The sequence below is a fragment of the Physeter macrocephalus genome, chromosome 5 (genome assembly GCF_002837175.3).
Source record: "Physeter macrocephalus isolate SW-GA chromosome 5, ASM283717v5, whole genome shotgun sequence".
In the NCBI taxonomy this organism is placed as follows: domain Eukaryota; kingdom Metazoa; phylum Chordata; class Mammalia; order Artiodactyla; family Physeteridae; genus Physeter; species Physeter macrocephalus.
This window is the reverse complement of record NC_041218.1, coordinates 62,636,409-62,650,511: the sequence shown is the minus strand read 5'-3', so window position 1 is coordinate 62,650,511 and position 14,103 is coordinate 62,636,409. Positions and strand designations below refer to the sequence as shown.

Sequence of the window (14,103 nt, the reverse complement as noted above, 5' to 3'; positions counted from 1 at the left end):
TTCAGAGGTAGGATATGGTGGCCCTTGGAGAAGACATCAATCAACCAGAAACTGAAACCAATGTCTGGTCACAAGCCTGTTTAGAAATCAACCTCAGGTGCCATCCCTAAGGATACAGGCAAGAAGGCTCACTATTTGAGTGTGTTTTATTGTTCAGTCCCCAGTGAATTCCTCATCTTCCAGTCTAGTGATACACTTTTAGTTTTAGTCTTCCTTACTTCTGAAATTGATGCTATTGGCCTATCCCATGACTGTTGAAACAATTTCCTCCATTGCTTCTAGTTCACTGCTCTCCATGGATCTTCTCTGGCCTCTTGCTGATATCTTCATAGTATATATGCTTGATCATTCTCTCCTTACACCTAAAATGTTGGCATTCCCAAGGCTTGACCTTTAATTCCCACCTCTTTTGTCCTTTTAGGATGATTAATTCCATTCTCCAAATGTACCACTTTTTGAGCAATTATGTGTTGGGAACTGTTTTTATTTCTTTATATTTTTTATCTCATTTAATTCTTACAACAACCCTGAAAGGCTCTTAATAGTATTCCTGTTTTGATCACAAAAGTTGCATTCCTTGTTCAAATCATATCTTGAAAGATCTGGAATTTGGTCCTAGATATGACTGCAAACTATTGTTTTAAACTTACCATATGCTACCCAATATATTGCCAACCTCAGTTTCTGTCTTGAACCTGAGACCAGGGCTTCACACCTTTGGGGCACTTCAGAGACATCAGTAAAAATTGTTTTAAATAGAGGTGCCCTTTGTTCCTGTTCATTGCTACTGAATAAAAATCTTGGTAGATGATTTTGATGCATGCTATTGATACACTGATGAACTTGATCCTTATGTTCAACTTTCTATCGAGTCATCACCTAGATGCCTCCAGAAACTTTGACTTTAACAAGAACAAAACTGAACCTACATTCTCTCAAATCTCCTCTTCTTATCTTTCACATATTGTTAATATTATCACCACTCACACAAATACAGACAGTTGGGAGTCATCCTAGAACCCTTCCGCTCCTTCATTCTCCCTGTACTTTTGGCTCCAAGTCCTATAGTACTTAGCCCAGAGGTATCTGGACATCCCTACTGCTACTTCCATCATCTGTCACCTCCTAACTAGTCTCCTTGCTTTTTAGTCTCTCCATACTACAATTCCATCTTACATCTTACAGCCATCTTAATTTTTCTAAGAAGTGTCTTTTAAGGACCATATTAATAGTCTTTTATTGTTTTACACAAAGGGAAGTGAATTTTAATATTTAGTCAAAATAACACGAGGCGAAACCATGGCATTTTAGTGGTGTATTGGGTATTCTTAAATTTTATCTTCTGTTATTTGACCTTTAAACTGTATTTAGGATGTGAACAGATGCTGGTGGTACCTTTAGGAAATTATGAGAGAAGACTGAGGACTAGAGGGTTAAACATGAGGAATTCTGTTTTTCCCATTCTGAATTGTAATGATTGAAAAGAGAATCCCTATAAGTAATGTATTGAAATGAAGAGAAACAAGGAATCAGTCATCTAGGGTAAGTGTCAACCTATATAAAATTTAACTAGTGGGCTCTACCATGAAGGCATAAACATTTGGATATGCATATGAATTAACTGGTAACCCAGTTGTGTTTTTCAACTTGTGGGGCATAGATCCTGGAGAGTTTGGGAATTATATAGCAATGAATTGGTTAATGTGGATGCTGCTATCTCATTGTCTATAGATTGAAAATAACGTAATTGATAACATCTTTAAAAATGTTTTTCAAGTGAATGTAATGATTAATGAAATATAAACTTAAAGTGTGACTAAAGTCATAGTAAGTTCTTTCATTATAAATTTTGCTATCAATGGATATCCAATTACAACTACTCTCACGTGAATGGTTTAATTTTTAAATTAGTAAGGGCTCCACATGCTTGAAAGGGTTAACAAGCATTGATTTAGTAGGTATACATTTTTAAAATTTACAGCTTTTTAAAGATTTCAAGTGGAAATGCTAAAATGAAGATGGATGTAGTATTCTGGAATTTCTGGAAAGATCTAGACTTATGATATAAATTTGGGAACCAGCATGTAAATATTTTTAAAGTCATGATACTAGATTAGATTACTGAGTGAATAATGAGTGTAGATTAAAAAAAATAATAATAAGGCAGTCCAAGGACTGAGCTATAAGGCTCTCCAGTATTAAGAAATCAAGATGATGATAAGGAACCAGCAAAGGAGACAGAGTGGCTAGTGAAAAAAAGAGGAAAATCAAGAGAATATGCATCCTGAAAGCTAAGCACTTAAAGGGCAGAAAATGATAAACTATCACACGTTGGTAATAGATCAACTAAGATGAAGACTGAGAAATGACCATTGGATTTTACAATGTAAGGGTTACTGGTGACTCTGACAATAGTAATTTTGGTGGAATGTGGGAGAGAAGTCCTTTTGGAGTGAGTGTAGAAGAAAATTGGAGATGGGGAATTTCAACCATTGGAAGAGTTTTGCTGCAAAGATTAAAAAGAGAGATGGAGCAGTGGACAGAGGAAGAAGTAGAGTTATAGAGTCAAGATTTGTTGTTGTTTGTAAGATGGGAGAAATAATAGCATGATCACACACTGAGGGGAAAGTTCCTGGAGAGAACCATTTCAGTTGTGTTAATATTACTAATTAGCCCCTTCTTGTTAAGCTTCAGTATATTCTTCTATAATTATATATCTATTTTTAGTAATTAAGTTTTCAGACATCTAGGAAAGCTGAATGCTGTCTCAGGGTACTGCCTCTACCCTTTTTTTTTTTTTTCTCTTTTTTGTGGTACGCGGGCCTCTCACTGTTGTGGCCTCTCCCGTTGCGGAGCACAGGCTCCGGACGCGCAGGCTCAGCGGCCATGGCTCACGGGCCCAGCCGCTCTGCGGCATGTGGGATCCTCCCGGACCGGGGCACGAACCCGTGTCCCCTGCCTCGGCAGGCGGACTCTCAACCACTGAGCCACCAGGGAAGCCCTCTACCCTTTCTTTAAAGTACTGTTTGTTCAGGTCAACAGTGACATCCTCATTATGAGATCTCATGGTTAATTTTCTGCTCTATAACTGCTTCATACGATGATTCTGATCCATCCTCCTACTTGTTGCAACTCTTTCATCGGCTTCCAGGCCACCGCTTGCTTTCTCCTGATCCTCCTTTCTCCTTCCTCTACACCCTCAGTCTGTTTTGCCTGCTCCTGCTCTGCCTTCCCGTCCAGAGTTGGCATCTTCAAGACCTTGCCTTTGATTATTCTCTCTCGTGTATTCCCACAGTTATCATTTCCAATCCTTTGGTTTCAATTTTTACCTCTATTCATTGTTCAATAACCTATATAATAATAATGGCATCTAACATTTACTGAGAATTTACTATTATGTGCCAGGCAGTTTGCTAACCTCTTTATCTGCCTTGTGTCATTCTATCCACACCAAAAATTCCTCTGAGTATTACCAGCCTCATTTTCAAATGGGGAAGCTTATGCTCAGTAAGGCTCTGAATCTTGCCCAATCCCATGGAGTTAGCAAATGGTAGCGCTTTGATTGAACTCATTGTCTATCTGATTCTAAAGCTGTTGTAACTACTATGCTTTATTTTCATCTAAAACTCTAACTTAGATCTCCCTAGTTTTAAACTGGTACATCCATCCAACTGCCTAATGGATGTAGCTCAGGCATTTCTATCTTAATAGATACTAAAGTAAACACAATGTTACCCCTTGTTCCAACCCCTTCCCTACCCTACAGATGTCCCTATTCTAATATCTCCTCCTCTGATATTTCCTGTTATTTCCTATCATGGTTTCTCCTTCAATCTATTCCCCAAGTTTAGACTGTTCTGGATTTTCCCTCTCCCTCACCCTCATACCCACTGTCTCCACATCTATCTGTCTCTGCATCCCAGCGCTGCTGACATCCTCCTCTGCTTTCTAATTGACCTCCTGCTGCCGGGCATCCCATTGCAGTTGGCTCTCCCCACGGCTGTCAAGGATAGCTATTGAAAAAGTTGATCTGATTTCACTTCACTTAGAAACCTCTCAGGGCCCTTGTTACCTCCATTGTCCTTTCCATTCTATTTACAGTATCACTCTATAATTGTCCTTGCCCATCTTGCGTATCAGAGGCATCATGAATGCACGTGAAGAATTATATTTCAGGATATATGTGGATGCTCTTATGCTGAAGAAAACAAAATGAGTTCCAAAGTCTTTATTGAGTTTTAAGTGGCTTCTCACTTATTCTTCTTGATCAATGGGAGACTGGTGTACAACTATTGTCATGTGAGACTGCTCAATTTTTTGACATTAAAAAAGACATTCTTATTTATAACTATTACATACCAAGTAATAGTTTTCACGTGAAACTCTTGTTTTAACTAATATTCTCAGCTAGAGCTGTTCTCTGGTTGTGGACTCTGCAGACAGGGCATATTAATTTTACATAATAAACTTTGGTAAAGTATCAGTGACAGAGTAGGGATGAGTAAGTGGGAATGGGGGAAGATGAGGATACTGACACCAGAGTCTTTTCAAAACAGGAACAGGATGAACTCTACATTCTTAATAGCTCAGTTAAAATAATTTAAAAAGTGCCTCTGGTCCTTTGTTAGCTTCCAATAAAAAATGCAAGCGAAGACTGGAAAAAAGATTATACTTAGAAATATGCTATATTTTAATATAGCACAACCTGGATCTCAGTTGTGCCCTGGGATAAAAAGGACAATCCTCTTAGATAGATCAGTCTCCCAGATAAGAGGCCATGTGGGTGGTGGAGAAGGGACTCTGGATTCAGATCCATCTGGGCTCAGATCCTGGATATACTCCTGGATGACTGTGTGATCCTAAGTCCTGTCCTGTCTCTGATTCTCAATTAGCTTTAAATGAGGGGAAATCTTATTTGCAATGTAAATATAAGGGTTTCTTAGATGAGAAATTAACACATTGATCTGTACTCCTACATTGGAATGCTGTAAATAGCTCACATCTATTTAGTTTCAACGGTTAGAATTGTTAAGTCTAGAAGAAACACCAAAGTTTGTTTATTTCAGCCCCATTATTTTACAGATGTGGAAACCCAAGAAGATCAAGAGACATGTCATAAACTATTTGTGTATCTGGGACTAGACCTCAGTGTTCTAGTGTCCTAACCTAGCATCGTTAACATGCTTTGATGGGGTTATATTAGGAGTTCACAGCTAGGTAGGAAACTCATACCTCAACTCAGTTACCAATATTAAAAGGCTGGAACATCAGCTATAAGTGAAGTGGGAGCCACAGGAAGGAAGGATTCATTTTCCTGAGGACCACAAAGAAAGCTTCATCAAATCTGTTATAGCGACTGGAGAACATTCTACTCTTCTCACTTATTCCACTGCAACTCACCATTTAGTAATTCAACAAGTATTTATTTTAAGGTGTTATTAACATCAATGAAGCTTTTTATTATAATGTACTTTTTCTTAGTCGATGAATACCCAAGAATAGCTACCACCATGTGATTGTCTAACAACTATATATTTTTTAAATTCTAGAAAACGGATCCACCTACACACAAAAAATTGAGAAAACCCAGCTTAGTTGATATTTAAAAGAAATTTAAAGATTGATTTTAAATAATGCTCTCAGGGCTTAACAAATATAATGTTGTGTTGCCAATTACATTTTTTTGGCTGGGGAACTAGCCTACAGGTTTTACTTGACAGAGGAGGATTTTATTCTGATTCCTCAGGGACTAAGTTCAAAGAGGTTTTAAATGCTCCCAGGTGGCTTTTAGAGTGAGGTTTCAGGTCGGGTAAGATGTGGGAAAATAGGCCAACATAATTTAGTTTTCATTTGTGTTGGATAATTAGGAGAGGATATGAATTGTTTTCCACTCTAGTTTAATCCACCACAAACTCAGTTATATGTTAGACCAACGTATCGGGTCAGGTTCAAATAAGCAGATGGTACACTCCAATTAGGGCTAATGAGAGAAGTGTGGGCAGGGTTTAGGAAAGCCTCAGCACCTTAGGGCTAGGCCTGAAGGGGGTGAGGAGGAAGCAGTTCCTGGAATCTGCAGAGCAGTAAGAACAAAGAGGGTCAGCTGACAGGAGAGGAGCTTTGTGGTAGGTGAGCCAGGAAAAGAAATGCCCTGAGACTTCTCCCTCCCACCCTCTGCAGCTCCTTGAAGTGTCTCCCTTTGAGCACTCCCAGTGAAAGAGGAGGGCCGGGAAGCCAGGGCACAAACCTGAAAGTGGTTCTGAAGGGACAAGGGAAGGATACCCAGTACCGCCAACCACACCAGATAGGGTATCAAGTATGTATCTCCCACTACCTAGACAGGGTGGGAAGGGAAATGAGATTTATACTATTATGATTCAATTCTTTATGATTTCATTCGAACAGTGTGTATTTGGCTAAATCCCTCAATTTCTGAGTCTTAGTTTTACATTTGTAAAATGTGGGTAGAAAACCTACCTTCCCAGCTTGTCCTCAGGTTTGAGAGAGTATATAGAATAGGACATAGCAAAGTCTATTTGATGCTGAAAACTTTAGGGCAATAAAGAACCTTAGAACTTAGTCCTCTATCATCTTTGCTCTCATCTGGCAACTTCTCAGTGTCCACTGCATTCTCTGTGCTTAGGGAATTTGTATTCTTGGCAATTACTGAACTGGTTGGGGATGTATTACATGAGGATATCAAACCTGTATCCTCTACAAGCATTAACTGTAGTCTGATCTCAGTATGTCTTGCACATGTAATTTTACTATTTCTCAATTTATTTTGGCGCTCATGTGACTAATAAAATACAAATTTATTTGAGAGCGTTATGAAGTCATGGGGCCTTGTTTATTTTTATCTTGGTATATTTTCTCTATCAAAGGGACACTAAAAGCACACTGTCTTCTTGTGGGGGCAGGTCAAGAAAACCTTTTTTAAAAAAATTCTAAAAGGAATCTTTGTAAAAATGTGTAGGGGTCACTGATATATTTTGTTTTTAGGTATCAACGTGACTTAGATTTTATAAAGAAACATTAGGTCCTAAACATCTTTTAATGAGGACATGGGTTACCCATTTCTGCATAATAAATTTGAGGACAGTACTGGTACCAGTTCATCAGTGCCTTTAAAATGGAGAGTCTCTTCTTTCAAGCTCTCAGTGCAGACAATAAATAGGAAAAAAGTCTAATTTCAGGGTAATTCTCCAATATATGAATGGGGTTGAAATCTGGAAAAGAAAATATATTTTGTCCTGAATGGAGATCATTCATGTTTTGTAAAAATAAGAGAGGCTATATCAACCCTTTTCTCTTCTGTCAGTGTCTCCAGCACAACACAGATCTTCTTGTCATTCTATTCCACAGGCAGAATGCGATGAAAAGAAAATGGCCTGTGGATCTAGACAAACCTGGTTTCACATCTGGATCCACAAGCATTAGGTGTGTAAATATGGATAATATACTTCTAACTGGGTCTCATGTAAAAATATACAGATTGCAATGCTATTTTGAGTTTTGATGAGATAGTTGATATTGTGGCGATGAAAAAAAAATAATTTCCCTCCTTGGGTGCTATGGCTCTACAGAACTCTCATCACTTTAGTACTTAAAATTTCAGGACTGGAAGGACCCCTCAGTAGTCTCTAACGTGCTTATTTTATTTATTTATTTATTTTAAATTTATTTATTTATTTATTTTTGGCTGTGTTGGGTCTTCATTGCTGCGTGCGGGCTTTCTCTAATTGCGGTGAGCAGGGGCTGCTCTTGTTGCACTGAATGGGCTTCTCATTGTGGTGGCTTCTCGTTGCGGAGCACGGGCTCTAGGCACGCAGGCTTCAGTAGTTGTGGCCCACGGGCTTAGTTGCTCCGCAGCATGTGGGGTCTTCCCGGACCAGGGCTCGAACCCGTGTCCCCTGCATTGGCACGCGGATTCTTAACCACTGTGCCACCAGGGAAGTCCCTAACTTGCTTATTTTAAAGATGTAAATGTAAAGAGGTTATAGGACATATCTCATGGTCATATGAGTAGTCATAAAATTCAGACTGGAATGGAACTCAGTCCTTTCCTGAAAGTGAAATTTGTCAACGACCAAATGTAATGAGTAATCGAATTGAACTGAATACCCAAAAGGTGAAGCTGTCGACACATCCAACAAGGTGACCGTCTGGTTGACCGCCAATACAACCACATCAGAAGTCTGATGATGATCCATCACAAAATACAATTACACTGTGCTGTAAGTCCAGAGGAAGGAGAAATTTAACTCCGTCTGAGGTAGAAGAACATAATGAAATCTAATTTGTATTTAATAAAAAGTGGACTAGAGGGGTGGGACAGGGAGGGTGAGAGGGAGACGCAAGAGGGAGGAGATATGGGGATATACGTATATGTATAGCTGATTCACTTTGTTATAAAGCAGAAACTAACACACCATTGTAAAGCAATTATACTCCAATAAAGATGTTAAAAAAATAAAGATGTAGGAGTTTCATGCCCCCCAAAATAAATAAATAAATAAAAGGTGGAGACCCATCCAGCTATTCCCATCTGCCTCACTATTTATTAATTTAGCAAATATATGCGTATCCACAGCTAAGATGCTCTCTCAGTAGTAAGGAGGATAAAGCACTTCTAAAGACTTCACAATTAAAGACATGAGGGAGATCTGCAGAGGGGATACGCAATCAGTTACTGATGGTTTCCCTAAGAACGAAACAAGTGCGGAAGATTAATGAATTGTCAGAACAGCAGGTAAGGTAATCCTAGGTGTCAATGGGGCACCTGGCCACTGAGGCGCTCCCTCAGCAGGTGCACTAACACTTTAAGAAGCAAGAAACAGAGCAGTTCCTCCGCCTCCCTCGCTCCGCATCCAGTCCTGGCTGGGCTAGCGCCTTCACGCCGTGCGGGCCACGCCTCTGCGCGCTGGTTGGTCCTCCCAGACGTGATGAAACTTCCCGCAGCATTACAGGAGCCAGGCAGTTATAAAGTGAGAGGTGAGGCGAAGTTGCTAGCTCGCAAATCGCAGCCTGCTCGCTTCACGCTCGCCCTCCCGCCCAGCAGCTAGAGCCCAGGTAGGCCGGGCAGCCGGGGGTCGCGGCGCCCTCCCAGCGTGCCGCGGGGCTGCCCCGGGAGAGGGAGGAGGATGCGCGGCAGCCTGGCCCGCCCGACGGGAGGGCAGACGCGGATCCCGGCGTCCGCTGCTGCTGCGGCTGCTGCCGAGCAAAGGCGGCGGGGCCGATTGTTGCGCCCCCGGGAAGACCTCCGCTGTGGTCCCGGAAGGGGGACCGCGTGACCCGCAGAACCAAGGCCCTGCCGCTCTGGAGAGAAGGCGGCCGCGGTTTAAGTTGGCCATTTTAAAGGTCATTATTTTCTATTATATTGTGTCGAAGCCTGCAGAATTTTGCATTTCAGGGGACCCGCTCGGATGGGCTGGAGGGTGCACGTGGCCCGAGTGCAGTCGCGAGTCATGGGGCGACGCGGTCGCTAGGTCCTGGTCCGGGAGGGAGGGTCTGCAGGGCTGTCTGTTAAGGCCTCGGAGGATACCCCCTCACCTCCGGCAACCTCCACCCCTTCACCTAGTTACCCCTCCCCCCATCTGTGTAGACTGCAAGACTCAACTAGTGACTTGCTGAGCAAATCCTGCCCAGAAGAGATCTGGGCACGACAGGGGGCGCGGTATGGGAAAAGGCAAAAGAAACGGGCTTGCCTTTTCTCTCAATGGATATCTGTTTTATAGGGCCAGTTTCAGATTAATGTTATTATTTTGAATGAAGGGACAGTGTTTTTCCTCAGCCTGTGGCCTACATTATTTCTTTACCATCTATTGCCCGGGGTGCTTGATAAATAATTTAAAAGCACTGGTAACTCAACTTTTTCACTGATTGATCTCATTATTATAAGATTAATTAAAAGTAATTTATGGCTTAGTAATATTCCGTTGTATCTATGTGCCACATCTTCTTTATCCATTCATCTGTCGATGGACATTTAGGTTGGTTCCACGTCCTGGCTATGGTAAATAGTAGAGGTAGACATAAAAAATGGACCTGAGGACATGGGGTGGGAGGGCAAAGATGGGGCGAAGTGAGAGTAGCATCGACATATACACTACGGAATGTAAAATAGTTGGCTGGTGGGAAGCAGCAGCATAGCACAGGGAGATCAGCTCTGTGCTTTGCGATGACCTAGAGGGGTGGCATAGGGAGGGTGGGAGGGAGGCTCAAGAGGGAGGGGATATGGGGACATGTGTATGCATAAGGCTGATTCGCCTTGTTGTGCAACAGAAACTAACACAGTATTGTGAAGCAATTATACTCTAGTCAAGATCTATTAAAAAAAACAATTTAGGTCTTGAACCTGTGCAGGAGTTAGTTGCTGAAATCTTGAACTTCACCATATCACTTTGCTTTTAAGTATTGGTTTAAGAAATTAAGTGCTCTGAAACAACACTGTCCAATTCAGTAACCGCTAGCCACATGTGACTATTGAGAACGTGAAGTGCTGGCTAATCCGAATTGAAATGTGCTTGAAGTGTTGATTTAATAGAGAAAAGCAATGTCAAATATCTTGTTAATATTTTTGTACTGATTACGTGTTGACTATTTTCAGTACATTGTGTTAAAATCTATTTGAAATTTCACTTTTTTCTCTTTTAAAAAAGTTTTTATGCTTTTGTCTTTTTACTTTTTAAATGGTGCTACTAGTATATTTAACATTACACATGTGGCTCATATTTCAATTGGACAGCAGTGCTCTAGACGTTTATGAGGAAATATGGAAAATTACTGGGAACAGGTAACAGCAGTAGGAAAAAGCGTTGCCGAGTAGGATGTTTGCAAGTAAGACTGTTTCCAATAAAAATAATAGGTGATAGTTTTAATTTGCTTTTCCTACTGGAGAAATAAGTGTGCTTTGCAATCGTTTGTCGCCCGTTTCCCCTCCAATTTAGTGCTTACTGTGTTTCTGTAGCATGCTTCATGGGATTCACTAAGCAGCATTAGGAAGACTTAGGTAAATGACTGACTAATCACCGCACATGATTTCAGAGCACTTTCCCAGCCCATTTTTCTAGAGTCAAAGGTAGATGGCTTATCGATAGTCATCTCACTTAAACCTCAGTGAATTTTCCCAGTAAATCTCGAAGTAAATCCAAGCATACCTAGCTTTGCAGGTACTGCTTTTTTTTTTTTTTTTAAACAAATTGAAGGTTTGTGACAGCTCTGCATAGGTGTCATTTTTCCAACAGCATTTGCTCACTTCCTGTCTGTCACATTTTTGTAACTTGAAACTTTAGCGATCTGTGATCCGTGATCTTTGATGTTTCCACTGCAAAAAGATTACTGCTTGCTGAAGACTCAGATGATGGTTAGCATTTTTTAGCAATAAAGTATTTTTTAATTAAAGTATGTACATTGCTAGACATCATGCTGCTGCACGCCTAATAGACTACAGGATAGTGTAAACATAACTTTTATATGCACTGGGAAACCAAAAAATTCATGTGACATGCTTTATTGCAGTGGTCTGGAACCAAACTGACAATATCTCAGAGATGTTCCTGTATCTGATTATGGGCTATTTGGCCAAATGCATGGGAGGGGCTGCATAGGACATGTGATACTTCATTTCTAAGTTGTTTTAGTTAATACCATTTTCCATTAATTTGATCTGGCCTCATAAAAGCTCCAAATAAGGCTTTGGTTCATTTAAATACAAATGAAGTGTCTTCAGAGGATTGTTCCAAGTGATTGATGTAACTTGAATATTTATATTTTTTCTTGATGCCTTTTATCTAGGCATTTGCTGCAAATTTCCATTTAAAAAAATACCAAAATAGTTTGCAAGTTATAGATATTTAGGTAAAGTAACTGTTTTGAGCTGACAGCATTCAACTAAAACTGCTCTTTATTTCACAGGTGAGAATTGAATTTGAATTGCAAAGTAATTAACATTTGTAGGAAGTACTTATTTGCTTCTTGGCCTACAGGGAAGAGCCAAATTGTTTTTCTGAGATACTGCTGTGTATGTCCCACCTACTTTGCTTTCTTACTCACCAAGGTAGCTTTGAGACAAAAATGTTTTAACATTTCTGTCTTTTAGGACATTTTGATGGTGAACACTTTGTATCTCTGTCAACTTAAATATTTTTGTTGTTATTAAACTAGGATATCAGATAATATTGCTTTCTCTTTTCTTTTTAGAATTTCTTTGATCGTGTTTGAATAAGTCACTTGGAGGTAAGCTAGAAGTAGTGAAATGTTTATCATAGCTGTGTATCTTAATGTTACACTTAGGCAGTATGTATGATCATCTTTTCTACCTACTATACATCTCTTAGTACAAGTAAAAAGAGTCATTTAATTGTCAAGGAGACACAAGAGGCGACTGTAGTAATCTGGAGCATCTGTTGGATTTTTCAGGGCTTTTGGGATTCTGGGATGGAGAGAGTGGGGAGGGATCTCTGGCAAGGATGGATCCAGCCTGCATGTGTATCTGTATCTTGGGTGTAAACCTAGGATACAAAACAGAATGTGGCCTGGACACTGCTAGCTCTTGCTGACCAAATCCTAATGTGAGAGGGATGCAGCCTTTGACTGGGGGCTAAGCTGCTATAGCTGGCTGGATGTTAAGGTCATCCATCTTTCCTGAGTACTTGTAAGTAAATTAAATCATTCTCTGTCCCTGTGTGCCTGCCAACCTACTGGAAAATTGCTGTAGATAATTTATATTTCAGTTTTTGAAGTGGCTTAATGCAAGTTTTGGGAATCAAGATTGAATACAGACTTGGATTGGATATTGAATATTTTTGTCTGTTTTTCTCTCCATAGAGAGCCCATAGCTCCATTGCACCATGTGTGGCATTTGGGCCCTCTTTGGCAGTGACGACTGCCTTTCTGTTCAGTGTCTGAGCGCTATGAAGATTGCACACAGAGGTCCAGATGCATTTCGTTTTGAGAATGTCAATGGATATACCAACTGCTGCTTTGGATTTCACCGGTTGGCAGTGGTTGACCAGCTGTTTGGAATGCAGCCAATTCGAGTGAAGAAATATCCTTACTTGTGGCTGTGTTACAACGGTGAAATCTACAACCACAAGAAGGTAAACAGAATAAAACCAGAAGCTATCTGGATGTGATTAAGCCTCAGAGCTAGGTGGTTATAATAATTTTATTTTGTATAATGTTTTTTGCTTTCAAACACTTTCCATGTTCATTCTCATTTGCTCCAATTATATATAGAGAGACAGGGCACTGATGCACAAAGAGGTGAAATGACTTGGTCACAAAAAAAAAATGATAAAAAGAGGATTACATTTCAGGTTTTTAACTCTTAGAATGTTTTTTTTTCCTATTATGAATTTGAATGTTAATTAGAGGCTGTGTTAGGCACTGGGGATACAGTAGTAAATATGAGAGGTAGGTCTGCATGCTAGAGGAGTTTATTCCATTAAGGAGGCTTAAAAAAAATCATTGTACATACACTAGGCATTCTGAAAAATGAATATGGAGCTCATGGATATGGGAGATCCAGTTGCAGTATAGGTGGTCAGAGAAAGCCTCTTGAGGAATTGACACTTGAACTCAGACTTGAATGGACAAGGATTAGCTAGCAGGGCTGGGAAGTGCATTTTCGTGCAGAGGGAATAGCATGCTTAGAACCCTGGGATTGTCATAAGTGAACAAGGGCCAGGTGGGATTGGGGAGGACCAGAGCAAGGAGGACTTGGTAAGGAGTTAGAATATAATTCTAAGAGCAATGAGTTTTGAAGATTTTAAGGCAGGGATAGAATTTAATAGTTTGTGGGTGATCACATTTGTAGCTTATATTTAATGCTGCCCTTAAGATGTTGCTGTTGCATAATTAGGCAAAGGATAGACAGGTAGCCAGATGCGGTGGAGTGCAAGAAGGAAGACTTTCGGCAGCACTAAAATTGGAACAGCTTTTTAATCTGGTGAAAGCATCCTCTTAGGAGGAGAGTAGTGAAGGTTTGGAATTTCTAACCCGAGGAAGCCACATTTACTAAGAGCCTTGCAATCTGGAATTGTTTGGCTAGAGTTTCATAAGAAATTTTTTTTTTTTTTTTTTTTTTTTTTTTGCGGTACGGGG

At 40.2% G+C, this 14,103-nt stretch overlaps 1 protein-coding gene across 3 annotated transcripts in view; it reads left to right on the top strand.

Moving 5' to 3' along the window:
* Positions 1–8,970: 8,970 nt before the first annotated feature.
* Positions 8,971–14,103, top strand: part of ASNS (asparagine synthetase (glutamine-hydrolyzing)) — a 19,535-nt gene continuing 14,402 nt past the window's right edge. For 2 of the 3 annotated variants that reach the window (XM_007106914.4, XM_007106912.2), the window contains exons 1-3: positions 8,971–9,069; positions 12,199–12,234; positions 12,826–13,097. In XM_007106914.4, coding sequence (XP_007106976.1) covers positions 12,849–13,097 — 249 coding nt within the window. In that variant the 5' untranslated portion in view covers positions 8,971–9,069; positions 12,199–12,234; positions 12,826–12,848. Of the gene's footprint in view, positions 9,070–9,146; positions 9,358–12,198; positions 12,235–12,825; positions 13,098–14,103 lie in introns of those variants that run through there. The other variant, XM_007106913.4, reaches the window with a different exon arrangement.